Source organism: Pteropus medius, unplaced genomic scaffold (assembly GCF_902729225.1).
Source record: "Pteropus medius unplaced genomic scaffold, Ma_sr-lr_union100, whole genome shotgun sequence".
In the NCBI taxonomy this organism is placed as follows: Eukaryota; Metazoa; Chordata; class Mammalia; order Chiroptera; family Pteropodidae; genus Pteropus; species Pteropus medius.
In genome coordinates, this window is record NW_024344378.1 from 60,105,522 (window position 1) to 60,125,542 (window position 20,021).

General features: G+C 33.6%; 1 protein-coding gene across 4 annotated transcripts in view; it reads right to left on the reverse strand.

Moving 5' to 3' along the window:
• Positions 1-20,021, reverse strand: part of PARG (poly(ADP-ribose) glycohydrolase) — a 114,585-nt gene that overhangs the window by 60,316 nt on the left and 34,248 nt on the right. For all 4 annotated transcript variants that reach the window (XM_039872382.1, XM_039872385.1, XM_039872384.1 and 1 more), the window contains 2 exons: positions 9,273-9,365; positions 5,526-5,683 (listed from right to left, as the gene is read on the reverse strand). In XM_039872382.1, the coding sequence (XP_039728316.1) occupies positions 5,526-5,683; positions 9,273-9,365 (251 nt within the window). The remainder of the gene's footprint in view (positions 1-5,525; positions 5,684-9,272; positions 9,366-20,021) is intronic.

Sequence of the window (20,021 nt, forward strand, 5' to 3'; positions counted from 1 at the left end):
AGTGAAACTTAACATCTAAAATTTGCTTTAAAATATTAGAAAAAAAACATAGGGTTGGATAGGTAAAAAAAGAGTCAAAAAAACACTGGTAAGTATTGAAGCTGGGTGATTATAATATGGATTCACTATACTGTTCTCTTTATTTTTAGTATGTTTGAAAATAGCCATAATACAGTTTTTAAAAATAACTTTTTAAGAGAAGAGGCTTTCTGATACAACCTTAACTTAGAGAATACACAGCTCTTATAACAAAAAAATTTTTTTAAAAGTCTACAATTAAGTCAAAGAATCAATCTTCTGAGAAAGTGTGTAACTAAGACAGCAAAGGATTATCTTAGGGAGCATCAAGATATATGCACTAGCTGATTACTCATTCCACAGAAACAAATTGTAAGTGGCCACTGAAACACTCATTTCAAAGCATTATTAATTAGATCTACTTTTAACAAAGCCAAAAACAAGGGAAAAGACCCTAGAACCACTGAGATTGTCTTCAGAATTCTGAAAAGAAATTTTATAATTTATAGCATCTCTGCAGATCCTAGAATTGATCAAATATTTATTCCAAATAAACAGAAAGACTACTTACTGTTCAATGAATCCTTACTATTAATATAATCAATACTCTTCATGGACACAGATAATTGTATTTCTATAAAATTAAATTTCACTTCTTTACTTACATACAAAATATGACTATTTCCTTTTCTATATTAAAAAAGAAAACCTGCAAGAGATGTGCAGCCCTTAGCTACTAGTCTACTTGTTTAGTAGATAAAATTATTTATTTTTCAAATTATTTAATAAATAGGTTCTTTATACAACTACAATTGCAGATACTTATGCTCTTTGTTTTCTCTCACTTCTACCACAAATACTAAAGAAATCAAAGATAAAATGCTTAATTATATGTGGCTTAAAAATAAAACACCTAATTCCTAGAAATAAAATGCAATTTGAAAAGTAAAAGACTGTAGACTGAGAACAAGGAGTCTAGCACTCAGCCAATAACCAGTCACCTGATTTCTCAAATGTTTCCTCTTCAAATTTATTTTCATTTCACTAAACAAGAATTTATTGAAGATCTACAATGCATGAGATTTAATGAAAATAACAACAAAAAAACAGGACAGGTAAGATCCTTGTTCCACAGAAAGAATTAAACAAGCAATTTATAAGAAAACAGGCTAGGTGGTACAGTAGGAAAAGTAGAGAAAACTGAAGGTGCATTCCTGGTTATAGAAACCTAGAAAGTACCCCTATCTCTCTTCACTCATGGGCCAATATAGTCCGTTATCATCACAATGACTTGCCCTTCAAAAAACTCCACAGCTTCACTCCCAACACTAGACTATCCCAGCTATCCTCCTCTCCTGGCAAACTGTAATAGCTTCTCCAATTGGGTAAACTCTTTGTACTCTGGCCCCTCTCTATTGGGTTCCCACACTGTAGTCACAACAAACTTCTGAAAATATAGATCCGATCAGGTCCACCAGCCTCCCCTCTCCTCTTATCAAATTCTTTAATGGTTTCCTATTGCCTCAGGATGGTCTACCAGATACAGTAGAATGGCCTACTGGCCCCGATCTACTTCTGCAGCCTGCTCTCTCTCTGTGCCACACTGGTCTCTCAGTCCCAGGGCCTGTGTCCTTCTCGCCACAGTGTATTTGTACATGCGGTTCCCCCTGCCTAGAAATCAATCACCTCTCCTTTCCTCTTTGTTAAAAACTCCAACTCATTCTTTCATACTTCATTCAAAAGTTATTTTTCTCAAGGAAAGTTTCATTTATTAAATTATAGCCTTCTTTAATACAGTGTCATAATGTTGTACACCTCTCCTTTTTATAATGGAGGTACATATGGGCTGTCAGAGGAACCCAGAGGAGTAGCAAAGCTACCCTGGCAGGATCAGAGCTATCAGACCCAGTGATACATGAACTGAGGCTTGAAGAAGGAATAAAAGCCATATGGAAAAGAGAAAGACACAGAAATCAAAAACTAGCTTGTCCCTCCTCTTGTAATTCCAAAGCACTTAACACAGTGGAGAATAATGTAATTGCTCTCTGTATATCTGAATTAAACTAAATGACTAAATACTATTCTCTTAAAACAAACTTGGCTAATGTATCTATTTGAAAAAGATTAAAAACATGTCCCTGGTATTTAGCAACCAAAGCAGGTATGATACAAAATGGATACCATCGTTGGATTTAAAAAAAAATTCTCTTACATGTATGATATTACTTTTCATTGTTTGTTGCCCTACTCCTCTTTAGTGTTAATAATGGAAAGTAACTGTATATAGTAACACACTTTCATTGATATTGTAATGTTTGAAAGCCTTAAAAATATAGCCTAAGAATTATTAGTCTAAAAGTATTCTTATACTTAAATCATCTGCTACGCTTTCATTTGCCAAACAGATATATATAAAATAAAACACGATACATGTGATGAAGTGTCTACGTCTTGGTTTTAATCAAAATTTATATTAGGTACTAACCAGCTAAATTCTAGAATTTTTCCCATCTTAAGAGAAGTATCTAAATTTCAAGAAGTTAAAAATAATGTCTTTGAGGATAATTTTTCTTGTCACTGCAGAGAATCTGTGAATCTATTTTCCACTAACTTGTGGAGTTGTCAGAAATCCCACTCATATAAAAGTAAGTGGCATTAGAAACAACGACATTCTAGTAACGACGAACACCCAGATCTTGGTTTCTAAATATCATTCTCCAATAAAACAAGAGTTCGTTGTTTGAAAAAATGATTGATTCCAGAGTTGGGTCATGGAAAATATAAGATGAGCCTGGAACATCTTGTGATGCCAGAAAGTATAAAATGTTCAAAATAAAGGTTGGCAGCCTGTTAAAAGAACACAGAAGCCAACATGAAGGAGCCCTGATGGCCAAAGCTAGAACAATTTAAGAAGCAAAATAAATGATAATGTTAAATTTTAACTCATAGAATAAAATAAATATCTGTAAGTCCATTCCAACACAAAAAATTGGGAAAGGGAAGGAATAGCTCTTCCTTACAACAGAATTCCAATTAATAAATATAGAAGGAAAAATGGAATTAGAAAAATCACAATAGGCAAACCCTACAGTAATAACTTGCACACAAGATCCACCAATGGAGGCTAAAATTAGTGAAGGGAAATGTAAGGCAAAATGTCTGCATAGTGTCAACATATTTTCCCCAAGATATTTATTAATCCCCAAGGGAAAGTCAGTAGCTATACAGTGGAAAACCAAGCAAACACCACCTTAGCCAGGTGATTACCATGAGCCCACTGACAGGACACACTGAGGACATAACATCAGTTCTGTGGTATTTCTGCCAAAATGTATGACCTCATTCTATTTGTGAAAAAAATGTCAGCCAAACCTAGACTGAGGAACATTCTGAAAAATAACTATACGAGTAGTCTTCAAAAGTGTCATAGTCATGGAAGAAAAAGAAAAACTAAGGAAAAGGTGAAGGAAACATGAAAACTAAATGCAGTGTGGAAACTGAGGGGATCCTGGAACAGAAAAACATAGTAGAAAAACTGCTGTAATTCAAATAAGGCCTGTAGTTCAGTTAATAGCATGGTGCCAATGTTAACTTCCTGGTTTTGATAATTTTACTATGGTTAATAGTATGTTACACAATATCGTTATATAGTAATGTTAATGTAAGCTGAAGCTGGGTGAGTTGTGTACAGGAATTCTTGGTACTATTTTTGCAATTTTTTACATGTCTAAAATTAAATCAATATAAAAAGTTTTTAAAGAAACAACAAAAAGGTAAATTAAATAAGTGGCATTAATGCATCACTCATCTTTGAACACAAAAAGAGAATGGCATAATTTTGCTCCATGACTACACCTCCTACTCTGCACTCTACCCACATTGCCCCACCTTCAGAGGCATGAGGTGAGGATTAGAAGGAGGTAGTGGAAGAAGACATTACACACAGCCTACTGAGAAAGAGCATATATTGTAACAATTTTCTGAAGACCTCTCCCTGATATTAGGGAAGGAAACTTACATTCTATCCACAGATGCCATAAAGATAATTCTCAGATGAAAAAAGAAAGAAATAGAGGTTTGCTGGGGAAGGTGGGATGTGGGAGGGGGAAAATGCGGGTGAGGAGTTGGAAGGAAGAGAAACATGATATTCATTTGCCAAGAAGATTTTATAATGTTTTTATTTCTGTAGATGATGGAGAGAAGTCATTTGGGAAAATGGTTAGAATTTGAAACTTTATCAATACATTCGCAATGAAGTGTTTTAGTCAAATAAAATAAGCATTGCTTTGTCTTCCTTTTAAAAATATTACATTAATAAATTAGTCATGTCTACAAAAAGTCAAAGTCAACATTCACTTTTGCTTTTCATCTTAACAAGTATATATTTCAAGTCTCATAAAGTCATCAGCCTCATGACTTTAAACTCACTCTTCACAGAAAAGAGGACTTATACTCCAGATTTAACATTATTTCAGCACACAAAGAATATAATTTTCAATAAATGTTCTTGTGAATAATCACACTGAAGAGGCATAAAGAATCCAGGGCACTCAGAGGAGGACAATCTGACAAGGTAGAAAGAATATGGGTCACAGAGCAAGACAGACCTGAGATTGAACCTCATCTCTGTTACTTATTGGCTCCTCGACCCTGTGGATGAAAAAGGGGCCATATAGTAAACCTGACAAGCTTAGGGGTGGCCTGCGTGGCATGCCTCAGAAACTCAAGAGACTGAATGTAACCACATAGGATGATCTAAACATAAAAATCTCTAATTAAAAGGGAGTCTTGGTGGGTAGCCACATCAGAGGCCTATAGCTTCCTCAACAAAAGTTAATTTTTACCTTAAGTAAGCCTGTCTATTGTCTTTTTGCATTTAAGATAACACACCCTTGGAATGTCAAAGTAATCTCTATTTTCGAGACCCCTCGGGGCATATCCATGTACCAGAGCATGAGATGACAGAGCCCCTCATTATTATCTTGTTCCCTGAATACCATCTCTAATGTGCTGTACATGTTAATTATTAGCTATCTGGTATCCACCAATATAAAAGAAGTATATGTTTTACTTCTTATCCAATTCGAGGTTTCCCAGCTTTGCTTTCTCCTGCCGCCTTAATCTACCACCAATGGACAGTGTAACCCACCTTACGTCTCCTCCTTTGAGTCTAATGTATAAAATAAATTGTACAACTGCCATTCTCTAGAGCATTTTCTCAATCTGTTGAGATTTTCTTCCTGGCAAGTGTCATAGTTTGGCTCAAAAATTCTCTACAGTTTGGACGTTTCTTCATCGACAACCTTAAGCAAGTTCTGTAATATCTATGAACTTTTAATTATCTTGCTTGCAAAATGGCAAAAATATAACAATTCAATTTATTATAAAGAATAAATTATTAAAGGTATAGTAAATGTTTAACCTATAGCATATTACTCAATACATATTATTAGTCCCTTCCACCTTTCTCTATTTCACTGTTAAAGAGATGTTCTCTGAAAACATACCGATTGAAGTTAATATCTGGGTAACTAGAATACTCTGATTTCATCTTAGCATTTCGCCGTGGAAATGTGCAGAAGAAAGCATTAGCTAAAAGACTGGCAATCTGTTCCTGCGACATTGTGATGGAATGATTCATCTTCTGTTTCAGGAGTGGTATTGGCTGACAGAGGAAACAAAAAACAAAGACAAGAAGAGCAGTAATTAGTTTAGCAATTTTAAAAGCAGAGGCATCAAATTGCATTTGCTAAATTAAGGTAGGAATAATTTCAGGCCACTCTTGAATTCTTAAATCGACAATACTATTGGAGTCAAGGGCAGTTCATCAAGGATGATTGGAAAAATGTACCTGTGTTGGATTAACTGCAGATTTCAAATCAATAATAATGAGAGTGAAGAGAACACAAAACATTACATACTGGTTAAAAAAAAACAAACAATATTGCTTTAGCAAGTAAGAATTAAAAACACATAACCCACTTAATGAAAAATTAAAACAAAGGATGAAATAGAAAAATATGATGTTGAGTTTAGCTATTATTGCATATGCTAAATTTTGTTTTCACTTATATTAAAAATTGTTAGAGCAATTTTTCTCTTTTAGTCCTAAATAAAATGACCTAAGGAAAATAATTTAATAAATAAGTCTTTCCCTTAGAATTCTGAATCGCAGTTCACATTGACAATTTCTTTATGAGACCTGAATCTAATTTTATGAGAGCAATTAATAGAATATATGTATACAGCCTCATGTATAATTTGTAAGAAGATAGGTATTTCCTATACAGTTATTCAAGTCAAGGAAAAAGCAGGACATTTTTCCTTTAAAATTCTGATATCTGAATTGCCTTCTAGTTGTACCAAACCCAAATTCACTGACCTTTCAGTTTCAGTATAATCCACGGGACCTGAATATTATATCCAGTGGGTTTAAGCCTATCTTAAATGTTTCAACAAAATGTTTAAAGACAAGATGGTAAAGCCAAAGACCAACTGCCAATTTACATATAAACTGCTAAGTTTCAAAATGCTCCAGTGGGTGCTTTTCCTTCTTTCTTTCAATAAGACCCAGAACTAAGAATCTTGGATATTTTCATTAATCTCAAACCAGTATGCATGGAATCAACACCCAAAATGAAACTGAGGAAAGGCAGGCAAGATGAATCAAAACTGCAATGCTGTTAACAATGAACTTTTCTCCAAGTAACAGAAAACACACATCATTGCTAGAATAAGCGCATGCTAGAAAAAGAAAAGGTTAAACTTGCAGTTCAACTATTTCTCTTGGAAAAATACAAAAAGAAACAAGGAAAACATAGAGAATTTATTTTCACTTTGGTATCCAAAATTCTTTCTTCTTTTAGGCCTTACCAATCACCATTTCTAAGAAAGAGGAAATAGTTCATATTGATCCCCATTTCCCATCCTATGCATTTATTTACAACCCAGCAATCAGTTTAGAAAAGTGACAGTGTGTCAATGGCTTAAAGTAAACTGGTACTTGCTTTTAGTAAAAAATGAGTTTTTAACTACCATATTTACCAAATTATCCACAAAAATTATTTTAAAAATTAATGGTGATATTTTAGGCTTGTGGAATTTAAACACAATATATATATATATATATATATATATAAATATATATATATATATATATTAAATAAAATATGGAAACGTACTCTCCTAAGCATGAGGGGAAGAGAAGATTAAGTGATTCAAGATTCATGTCTAAAGGCGATATACTGTACTGTCAATTACGAACTATACACTGAATTCAAAAAGCATTTAATTAAGCACCATGTTAAACCTGGGGACGTAAAGAGGATCTCCCTTCAGGGAGATTATAATCTAATAGAAGATATATAAAGACATAAATTACAAAATAATGTGCTAAGTATGATCGAAGTGCTATAGGAGAGATTAACTTTGGCTGGAGGAGGTAGGAAGGCTTCGCAGGGGAAGTAAAAGTTTGAGCCTTAAAGGTAGTGAGAGATTTTACTAGGTACAGAAGAAAGCAAAGAGGGAAAGGATAAAGAATAAACATGAAACATAAGCAAGCAAATACAGGCATACATTTTTTGATTGAGTTTTTTTACATATTGAAGGTTTGTGGCAACTCTGCATCCAGTAAGTCTATTGACACCATTTTTCCAATAGGCGTAGATGATTTTTAGCATTTTTTTTTTAGCAATAAAGTACTGTGTTTTTTTGTTAAAGAAATAATGCTGTTGTACACATTTAATAGACTATACTGTATAGTATAAACATAACTTTTACATGCACTGGGAAATTTATTGCGAAATGCATTTTATTGAGGTGGTCTGGAACCAAATCCGCACTATGCCCAAGGTATGCCTATAACTTCCAACATAAATAGCAAGATGAGTTTTAAAATACATTTTACCCTGCCCAATAGAAAAATCTTGCTTCAGACACAATGCATTAATGAGGTAAAATTAAAGTTATGGTACACTGAAAAATATTCAGTGTTTCTCAATTGAAGGTGGTAGCATGGTCCTCTGGCATTTGGAAATGGTTTTTGGTTGTCTCAATGGCTATATTTGTCATTTTAGGGGTACCGCAATAATATGTGAAACCACCCTACACATTCAAAAACTGTTCCACCTAAAATATTCCCAGGGCTTCTGTGGAGCAACAGTGTTAGCAGAACCCTGGTTAGGATCAATGCAGCAAGGGGACTGGCCCTAGAAATAAAAGACAAAGGCAAATCCAAGCCACTACTGAGAAAAACATGAGAAGAAATGCATGAAGAACAAACCAACACCCTTTTATGGTGGTTTGAAAATATGTACACAAATTCTTTGATACACCATCCTTTTAAGAAGTAGTCTAATCACCATCTCCTTGAATGTGGGCTGGATTACCAATCAACTTCTAGTGAATAGAAGAACAGTAGAAATGAAGCTGGGTTTCTTCAGAGACTAGGTCAAAAAAGGCACTGAAACTTCCTCGCTCCCTCCCTTGGGTCATTTGTTCTGGGGTACAACCATGTCATGAGGACACCCAATCAGCTTATGGAGAGATCCATGGCAACAGCCATGTGTGTGAGCCAACTCAGAATTGGCTCCTCTAGTCTCAATCAAACAAACCTTCAGATGACTGCAGCCCCACATTCTGAGTGTAACCACAAAAGAGATCCTAAGACAAAACCACGCAGCTAACTACTTCCAAATTCCTGAACAACAAAAACTCAGATAAATGTTTGCTGTTTTAAGCCACTAAATTTTGAGGTAATTTGTTATATAGCAATAAACAATACGATCCAAACAAAATAGAATATTACCAGATTCATTTATTTTTAAAAGTTAAGAGAATACCACAAGATAATTTGTTATACATTTTACCACTTTGGGGATGGGGGAGGAATAAGTGGATAGCATTAAGTCATTTGGAAGATAAAATGTTCTAAATCCATTAGTGTGTTTTGAAGTAATGACTACTGGTTGTTGTTTGTAAGTTAGAGACTGTTTAAATAAAAAGAGAAAAAGAAATTTGAGTAAGCAAACTTCAACAGTGTAAACCAAAGCTCAGAAATTGAATCCTGCATTTTTAATGTCCTTTTGCAGCATTCTCTCTAAGCCTCTAACCTTTTCTAGCAAAATCATAATATTCTTTGGCAAAAACTGTTTTCTATCTCTCTTCTCCCTCTTTGACCTTGGTCATTAGAGTTTAAATAAAATTCAATTGTGAGTCTCAAGAAAGCTACTAATGAAGAAGTTATTTCCACTAACCTGGGTACAAATATTTGGCAGACAGAGAGCAATTTTTACCATATCAGGCAAAATGGACTGATATAAATGTTGAGCTTCTGCTTCTTCAAGTACCTGAAAACCAAAAAATGTTATCAGTGAATGAACAAATGTTTGTTATGAACTTAAATTACATACCTACTTTTCACAAGATCCTATAAGGCACATTATCAACAGGTGCACTTAAGTGAACTTAGGTAAACTTACAAATTCATTTCCAAATATATGTGATTCACCTTAATGCCCTCTGAAAACTCCTAAATATCAAATATCTCTTATATCAACATTCACAATTAAGTAAAACACTTGCCAAAACAAGCAAACAAACAAAAAAACAGTATATTCTGCCCATCAACTAAAATCTGCTAGATCATCAAGAACTATCTCAGAAGCCCTCTAGCTGGGGTGATAACTTAAATCACCATAAAAACCATGCTAATTATTTCAAAGCATATTATATGTGTCAAATCTAACCTACTGGATACTAAACAATGAAGTTTCTGATGACCTTAGAATTTTCCTTTTCCAAGCACTCTTGGGAAGTTAAAACTACAATTCTCATATCATACTTTGAAGCATAACAAAGATGACATTCATGGCCTATTTTTGTCTTATAATTCCTCTCTGCAACACAGCTTTAGAAATTACTTTAGGCCTTTTAATACAATTTCACTCTAAATATCAGGTTACTTCTTTAAAAGTACTGAAAATGACAAAACTCTTAATTTTGAGATACCACCTAGTCAGGATTTTAAAAAATCATTTATCTACTTGAAATCACTTTTGAACTAGAAGAGGTCACATTTATAATCCAGTCTGATCCTGTCATTATTATAGAGAAAGGAAACTGAGGCGAAGGAAGTTCCCTGATCATCCTAGATAGAAACGGTCAATTAAGCAATTAATCAGAACTAGAACCCAAGCATTCTCACCTCCACTCCACAGTTCTCCCTACTTCCCTATGTGACCAATGTTTGGGATTGATGAAGATACAGAGTCTTCACAAATATCTATAGATTTCCTTTGCTATAAGCTGATATAAAGGAATATCTATTCATCTATCTGCAGCTGGACAGAAATAGAAAACATTTACATTGTGTGTAAATAGAAAAAGTAACAAAGACAACTTATATTCACTCTGGTTTTATACAGAGCTTCTAACACTAAGAATTGTCTTTATACCAAAGCTCTAAACTCCAACTGCTGCTTACTTAGCACTCCCTTGAAATTAATTCGGTGGAGAAACGAATATTCAGATGAATAGGAAGATATTTGCAATTCAGGGGGTCAGAGGTTCAATAAATCATAGGTATATAGAAAACTAAGCAAGTAAACAACACAATTATTAACTCTGGGGAAAACAAAAAGTTGTGTAAGAGTGGAAAAGCAATATCTTAAATACAGTGTTTTTACCATCCTACTAATAAAACAAGATAGTGATCTTATTGAAATAAATATAATTATAGTGGAAAAAAGGGGAAGTAGAAATAAAGCTTGTGTTAATGGTGATGGGGAAGTGAGTGATAGCTAAATTCTAATCTTGAATAATTTTTTTTACTGGCTGTTCTAGGCATTACATTATATATAACTTAACACAGTTTACTGGTGTCAATATCTTACCAGCTCTAGTAAAGTGTAGAAATTTTACCTTATTTTAAGTTCCTTTACCACCCCCATTTATAATTGCCTTCAAAATTTCCCTACATACATTCAGAACCATATTAAAGTTTTAATTTTTGAAAACAGTGAAAGAAAATGTCAAACACAATTTAGAATATTCAAGAAAAGTCTATTATATTTATTATATTTTATCTATTATATTTACTATATTTTTACTCTTTCTATTTGTTCTTCCTTCCTTCCTGATATTCTAGGATCCCATTTTTTATCCTCTCCTTTCTGTTTCAAGAAATTCCTTTAGACATTCTTTTAGGATTGGTCTACTAATAACAAATTCTCTTTCTTTTCCTTCATCTAAGAATGTCATGGTGTCTCCTTCATTCATGAAGAATATTTTCACTGGATACAGAATTCTGGGTTGATACTTCTCTTTTATCACTTCTTTCTGGCCTTTGTGTTTTCTGATAAGAAATCCGCTGTCTTTTAAATTGCTTTCCCTATAAGCAATGTATCATTTCTCTCTTGATGTTTTCCTTTCTTTGCCTTTAGTTTTAAGAAGTTTGAATATGATGTGTCTTGGCATGAATTTTGGGGGTTTATGTGGTTTGGGGTTTGCTCACCATCTTGAAGCTGTAGGTTTATGTCTTTTGTCAAACTTGGGGGATTTTCAGCTATTATTTCTAGTTTTTGGCTACTATTTTAGTATTTTTTATAGCTCTGCCCTCTTTCTCCTCTCCTTTCAGTAGTAAAATGACATAAATGTTAGATTTTGATATAGATGAATTTTTTTTAAATCTATTTTCTTTCTGCTGTTCAGATTGAGTAATTCTATTATTCTTTTCCAAGTTCATCATTTGTTATTCCATTTCTCAATAGAGCCCATCCATCGCATTTAAAAAAATTCAGTTATTGTATTTTTCAGTTCTAAAATTTCCATTTGGTTCTTCTTTATAGCTTCTATTTCTCTGCTGGGACCATTTTTTTCATTTGTTTCAAGCAGGTCTGTAATTGCTAATTGAAGCCTTTTTGTGATGGCTGCTTTAAAAGCTTCATCAGATAATGCTAACACCTGTCTTATATCAGGGTTGGTGTTTGTCTTTCCTCATTTGAGATTTTCCTGGTTCTTGGAGATGAGTTATTTTTTATTGAAAACTGGATATTCTAAGTATTATGTTCTGGATCTTATTTAAATCTTGTTTTAGCAGGCCATCTGTGACAGGAGAAGGGAGAGCCACACATTACTACCAGTTGGGAGTAGAAACTCAGGTTCTCTACTTAGCCTTAACTGACTCTCAGAGCGGGGAGAGAGAGAGGCATCTTGATGTCACTGGATTGGGGTGAGAGTTCAGGCTCCCCACCAGGCCTCTACTAACACCACCCTGGTATTGTACCTTTCATAGGGCCCCACAGACCTGAACGAGTCAGTCTTCTCTCCATCTTTCAGAGACTTCTTATGTTTACATAGTGTCCAGAGTTTTTAGCTGTATGATACAGGAGGGATAGGGAGAAGTGTCTGTCTAAACATTTTTAACCAAAACACATTTAACTTTAAGTGTCTAAATAGGCTGACGGCTTCTTCTCCTTTGGGTACCTGTCCTTGTCTTTTAAAACTGACATATGAGTAACTGCTGCCATGCTTTGCTGACTGTCACAAGCTTTAAAATATCACTTATTTATCTGATAAAGCATTACTGCACTGGACTTCTTCAAAACTGTCAACACTTCAGACTTATGTCTAATGCTGCCTTGGAAACAAAAATGAGAACATAAAAATGTCATTTGAGAATATGACCAACTCAACTACTGTTTGAGATAAAAATGTGTAATTTAAAAAATTAGCATGATCTATGCCTTCTCATATATTAGCATCTTTATGCAAATCTTACCTTTCATGAATTATTATTTAATACTTATTAATCTGTACAATGCAAACCAAGATATAAAAGTTTTTAAAATGTTAATCATTTTACTTCAATTGTAGCAAGAACCTTAAATAGTAAATAATACTTATTTATATGTAATATGTTATAATATTATTTACTTATAATAATGATGATGATTATAAAGGAAAATAAACATTTACATTATGGTAAAAAAGAAAGCTTCATTAAATTCTCCTACAAGTAAAGTCCTGCCCTCTATTGGATAGTCTACATAATTACGTGTAGCAAGTGTTTCTGCATACTTGTGTGTTTCTGTGTATATATGTGTACATATTTGTCTTTTAATTCTAGTCTCACAAATTGATTATGTATATGTCTCATTCAGAATTGAGTTTCAAAATTATAATGCTATTTTTCCCAACTCCTCTCTTTAGACTATAGATCTGTTTGTTCATTCAATTGGCCAGTAAACAAATATCAGAGTATTTATTATGTGCCATATGTGCCGACACCATGCCAGTAATAAAGACAGAACCGTAAACAATAACAGACATGATCACAGACCTCATGAATCTCACAGCGGAAAGCCCTATGCTATTCATGTGACCCCTCAGTAGATCAGTTCTAACCTTGAAGGATAGTAATTACTGCAACCTCATCATAATGACTGTGGAGAGACTATCTTTCTTTCTTCAGCAGACAGAAACATGGACAAACTACTAAAATGGAGTAATGATATTTGTCAAATGTCTAAACATTATGGATGATTTAAATATCCATATTTATTTCTTCTTTCTTAGACTACTTGATCAACTAAAATTAAATCAGTGAAGAGTGTTCTAACACTAAAGACATATTCATACATGACTAAGTTCAGTGCCTGGCAAACAAAAAGTAGTATATAAAAATTGACTACTGAACTTTGAATAAGTGAAATCTGTAGTTCATAAAAATCAGAAAACTAGTGTCATTTTACTAAAACAGAAAATTTCCATAGATCTACTTCTTCAAACAGTTTATAGCAAACGGCTTTTAAAAAATGACCAATCACAAATCGATGAATGTAATAAACACCTTGAGTAATTCCCTTTTATCTATTGCTCTAAATTTAGTTAGATCCTAGTAAAAATTTTAAAAGTTACTAATAATCTTCTTTAATGAAAATTCTCCAAAAATTTATATAAAGGTCTAAATTTTATGAGTTTGTATTTTGTTTTCATTTACATAATAGGCATTTCCATGTAAATAAATATAACCTTACATCACTATTTTTAATAGCTAGGTATTAATATACTATTTGAACACAGCATAATTTATTTCCCCATTTCTCTTATGATAGATTTACAGGTTGCTGCCAATTTTCCACTATTATAATTACTACTGTGATGAATATCCTTGTACATACATCTTTGTACATCTACTTAAATATCTCTACAAATGAAAATGCTATATCAAAAAGCAGAGGCTTTTTTTAAGGCTTTTGATATATGCTTTTTGTCATGTCAAGATGCAGGACATTATCATCACCCTAGAAAGTTTCCTCATGCCCCTTCCCAAGCAACTCCTGACCCCACAACCTGAGAGACTACCATTTAATTCTTATGTCACTACCACACTATATTAGTTTCCCTGGGTGGCTGGAACTAAGAGAACTAAGTACCACAAACTGGGTGGCTTAAAACAACAAAAATTTATTTTCTCACTGTTTTGGAGGCTAGAAGTCTGAAATCAAGGTGTTGGTAGGGTCATGCTCCTTCTGAAAGCTCTAGAGAAGAATCCTTCCTTGCCTCTTCCTAGATTGTGGTGACTACCAGCAACTGTAGGGGTTCCCTGACTTTCAGAAGCTTTCAACAAGTAGTAGCTACTATTATGATGATAATGTATATTTTACTCTCTGCCTTGTTTAACATTTTATACAGTTAAACAACGAATTACACATCAAAATTATTACTCCTTCCTCTGTGACTCATAGTCACACACATGCACCTGGAATGAAGTAGCACTTATTATAATTTATTATAATTATTTATTTACATGTTTTTCTACTCTCCTCTAATTATGAAACACTGCCAAAACAGAAATTGTATTTTATATATCTTGCATTTCAGTACCAAGTATTTAGTACTCATTATTATTTGCTAAACAAAGAGTTAATAAAAATAAAAAACATTACATTTCATCCTGAAAGTATCCTTGCAAAGTAAAAAGCGTAAGATATCTAGAGAACTGAAGCACAGAGAAAGTAAAGCAATCTCCTATATTCAAACTTAGTGGCATACATTGGGGCTAGATGTCAGGACTTTTCTTCCCAGTTTTCCCAAGGAAGGGTATTTTAAAGAACAGAGTACTGGCCAAGAAACTGGAAAACTACATACAGTTAGAGGCCCAGATCCATATTTACTATCTATATTAACACAGAAAAACCCCTGAATTCTTTATTTCTTCATACATAATAAAAATAATTCTAACTCTGTTAAACTTACAGAGTTTTGAAGGGTCAGATACAACTGTTTTATGAATTCTAAAGTTCCATACACAAATGCAAAGTATTATTATCTAATGGGCCAATAATTTCCGACCTTTCTGGAGCTTCCTCCTTATTTCATCACCCCCACATCAATTAACTGCCAAGTCCTACTGACTGATCCAGCTGATCCAGCAGGGCCTTACATATTCATTACCTCTTTTTAATCACTACTAAACTACCCTGACTCAGACCATCATCTAATCTTACCAAGATTACTGCAATAATCTAACTGCTGCCCTGCTGCTAGCCTACCTTCAGTTTCTGCCCAAGTACACCCTGGTGTGTCCCTGCTCCACTTAAAAGCTTTCACTGGCTTTTTGTTGCCTTTTCAATACAGTACAAACTCCACGAACTAAAAATCAAGCTATCTCACTCTAGATTATTGTTTAGTCTTATTAAGCATACACACACACACCACCTTCTATGCATTTTATATACTAGGCAACTCAGCAATTTACTCTTTTCTAGCACCTACCTGTGTTTCCAGATACAATTTGCACTACACTGGAATATCTTTCCTACTCAGCTCTAAAATTTATCTAACTCTTTAATGTCTTGCTCAAGCAACACTGCTTCAAAGTCTATCCAAACTGAATTACCAGTTCGAAGGTAACTAACTCTCCCTCTTATTATTTATCTGTACCTATTTTCACAAGACACTTATGATTTCTGCGATAGGTTGTACTTATTTATGGACATGCTTTCTGGTGCTTAAGACAAAATTTATGTTGATTTACTACACCTAGGACAGTGATATCCATATGTAACATTCTCAATAAGAATATCTGTTAAATTAACTGACACTTTCTATCACAGTTAGATAATTTTACAAAGCTCATCCTCTTCTTCCTCTCTACTGCCTATCAGAATCACCACTGTTTAGGACAAATACTGGAGTTATTATTTATTTATTTTTTTTAGAAAAGTAAATTCAATTGCATATGGACTGAGCTTTCTATGTTGTACCTTAAACTTACTAGAGCTACCTCTAGAGCTTCTCAAGTCCAACAGACAGGTTCATATTTCAAAAATTAAAAAGTATTAACTTAAGTCAGAATTATTAAGATCTTACAGATCCATTTATTCTTCAGGAATGTTTTTAGACTACAAAAATTAAACATTAGAGAAAAAGAACAATTATAGCACTAAATTATATATGGGTAAAAAAAATCTACTGGAGAAGGTGAATGTCTCTAACATTTATCTGTTCATGACTCAGGCTGACATTTTGAAGAAAACGTGACAACTTACAAGGAAACAAACTCACTCATTCCCCTTAATTTCTGAATGCTCATGCAAGTCTGACAGGCCAACCACAGAGTGCTCTCTCATGTGTATCACCCATGACAATTATGGCTTCAATAAAAATGTTCTCTAAATTTTAATAAAGTCCAATTGGTTTTCAGGAAATAGCCAGCCTAATATTTTTATATTTAAAAAATGCATATTTCACAAATCATTGAACTAATTCGTGGACCTAAATAAAACTGTCCAGAAATTTTATCTTATGGAATCAAAAAAAGGTACAAAATGAATGTGGTGGCAGAAGGCAAGGTGATAAAAAAGGCTGAGTGCTAACAAGGTTAGCAGTGGAGACACAGAGAAAAAGACTGCTGAGAAGCCATCCAGTCTCTCTACTGTCTTTTGGTTTGCTTTGGTTTTTGTCTTCAAACAGATATTAAGAGATTCTCTATGAATTTTCAAAATACTATGACTCAAATCTGGGAAGCACTAATAAAAATCACAGCTCATTATAAGCATTTGAAATAATCTGTTTTAAGGATAATACAAAAGAGCCTTTTAAAGTTGTCTGTCCTATAACTAACATGGGAAATAATCTTTGTCATCATATTAATCTGATAGTTGTTTAATATGGGATAAATCAGGCTGCTTTAGACTCTTCCTTTTCCTCCCCATCATTTATTGACAGCAGAAAGAGAAAAAAAGAGTGCTAAATGATAGAATTTTCTTTTATTCTTAATCTCTAATCCCATACCCACTCTTATTAGCCAGTAAAGGAAAGAGGAAGGAAAAATGAAGTGAGAAAGAACCTTCCTACTAATCCTCTCATCTTGATTTCCAATCTCTCCCAATCACTGTTTTGTTTCTCAAGACATAACTCTGCATTAGTTTCTCACTTCATTCAAAAACCAAGCCATCAATGGTTTAAAATTCACGGGCTTTTGCAGATGTGTGTGGAAATTTCGCCATCATGTACTCCTAAATCCAAATAATTAACAACTAATATGAGAACATAAGCAATTCAGAAAGAATATCTTCATCTAATTCTTGAAACAAAATGTCTCTAATCGAAAACAGCTACACTATTACCCATACAAATTTCATTAGATTATACATGAAGAATATAATTGTGAAGGTTTATGAAACATGAAGGAGGCTCTTCTCTAAACAGTACTTACTGATAATCTCTTTTTTTATGCTAATAATAAAATTCTCAGAGTAGTCTTACCTTAGAAAAGACAAAACATACTAATACATCTTCATTATCTTCTGCCTGCAAAGAATTTACTTCTCAATACTGTTATGGTAAATGATTATCTTTAGGGGATAATTCCACACTAGCACAAGAGGCTCTGATAGGTCTTTCTCATCTCTCATTTCTATTACCATATGACGACATGTCCATCAATCACTTTGGCAAACACCACCAAACCACAATGCTGTTACATACAAGCCAACAGACAGTTTCAATAATATATAGTCATACTATTATCCATCTTTTGTAGACAGCAATCAAACTCAACATGACAAGATTTCAGAGAAAGAGCTAATGGTAATGAAAGTTTTCTAGTCCTAAAAGCAAAATGGACTTAATTTGTCCAAGAAATATAAGTGAGCAATAACTTCAATTTTTTTATTATAGTTTATACTTTTAAATTTAATAAGAATATTTTTGAACTATAAAAAATACTTTTAAATTACTTATCTTTGCTTATAAGTAATTTTTAAGACAGTTCAATGATAGTTTCTCATACACTAGGAAAATAATTTGCCATACAAATCAATTAATGTGCATACATATATACTATAGTACTTAATTAATTTAATTCCTAAGTTACCTAGTATGAATTAATAATAAATATTACATACGAACTTCACTCTTAGCAATAAGGCTGAAACACACACAATTTTTCCAAAAGGTTTGAGGGCACCCCCTGGTGGCAGATTCTTTGGGGAAAAAAATACAAATGAATTAATAGTTAAATGCTATCACAATGAAAACATCTTTCTAAAAAAATTGACCAAGTTCTGTTCAGCAACTCAATTATTTCATGTAATAATCTAGAAAAAATTCAAAATGTGACCAAAGAATGTTGATAAATCTCTAATGTTCCCTGTAAGAAGATCAGCATCAGCTTTTAGGTAGCAAGACCAGCAAGACATCAAACACAGAAGGACCCTTAGAGATATGACCTAGTGCAATGCAGAACAAAACTTTCTGTACTGTCCAAGACTATGGCCACTAACTACATGTGTTTACTGAACATTTGAAATGTAGTTAGTGTAACCAAGCAACTGAATTTCAAATTTTATTTCATTTTAATTTATTTCAATTTAAATAACAATATATGGCTATTGGCTACTATCTAGACAACCCAGATCTAGTCCTACTTGCTACTCCATTCCAATAAAATAATCACCAGAACAATCCAAGGAAAATTTCAAAGGTTCCCAGACATATGTACAGCTAGATGGTACAAATACATAAGGCTTAATCTGTACTCTTTTTTTAGGGGGGGTGGGGCAGGCTAAATGCATCTAATTTTATTCCATTACATTGGGCTACTTTTGGTTAAGTGCAATGCATTGTAAAATACAGATGAATTTGAAAATGGTCAAATATTTCTTTTGAAATAACGCTGGCTTTATAGCCTACATAAAACTGAAGGCATGTGATAACTGATACAGCATTTAGCTACATCAAATAAAACAGATTACGAGCTCAGCTCAATCTATCACCTGCATCATTCATTCTTTTCTTACTTGGAAAGAATAAAAAGGTTAAATAGATCCCTAAACTGTGGATTAGCTGAGTTCAGGAATACAAGAAAGAGAACAGTCCAATAGGTCCAGCCTCTACTTTATACTTAACTCTAGTAGTATGTTGCTATTTAATTCAAGCACATACTGAGCACCCACTTTTCCCAGGACATCATATTGAGCACTGTGAGGAATAAACACAAAGGTAAACAATGCAAGGTCTCTGCCCTTTAGAAATGTATTACTTTTGAGGGTAAAACTACAATATAAACAATCATGTATAGTGGCCTACCCTTTCTACTTACTGCCAATCTCAAATGATCAACTATTACTTCATACACATAAGTAAGAGACTGTGGCTTAAGACTCACATTTCTGTGTGCTGATCTACACTCCCTGAATACCCTGAAGTTAGTTTAAGACACATTCTGAGCTCTAGCCATAAGTGAGAAAACACTAAGATGCCTGGAAAAGTTCAGCCTCATAAAGGATGTAGATATTTTTATAGGCAGATCATGCATTCTGTGGCAAGCACAGGTGCTATTGTGAGGATAGAGAGTTTTCAGAAGAGGCTAGGAGGACAGTAAAGAGTTTCTGGAAGAGATAAAGATTGAGTTGAGTCTGGAAGGATGAATTAGGAGCAAGCAAACAGCATGCCAAACAACCACAAGCAATTTAGAGTTATCAGAATATCAAGTT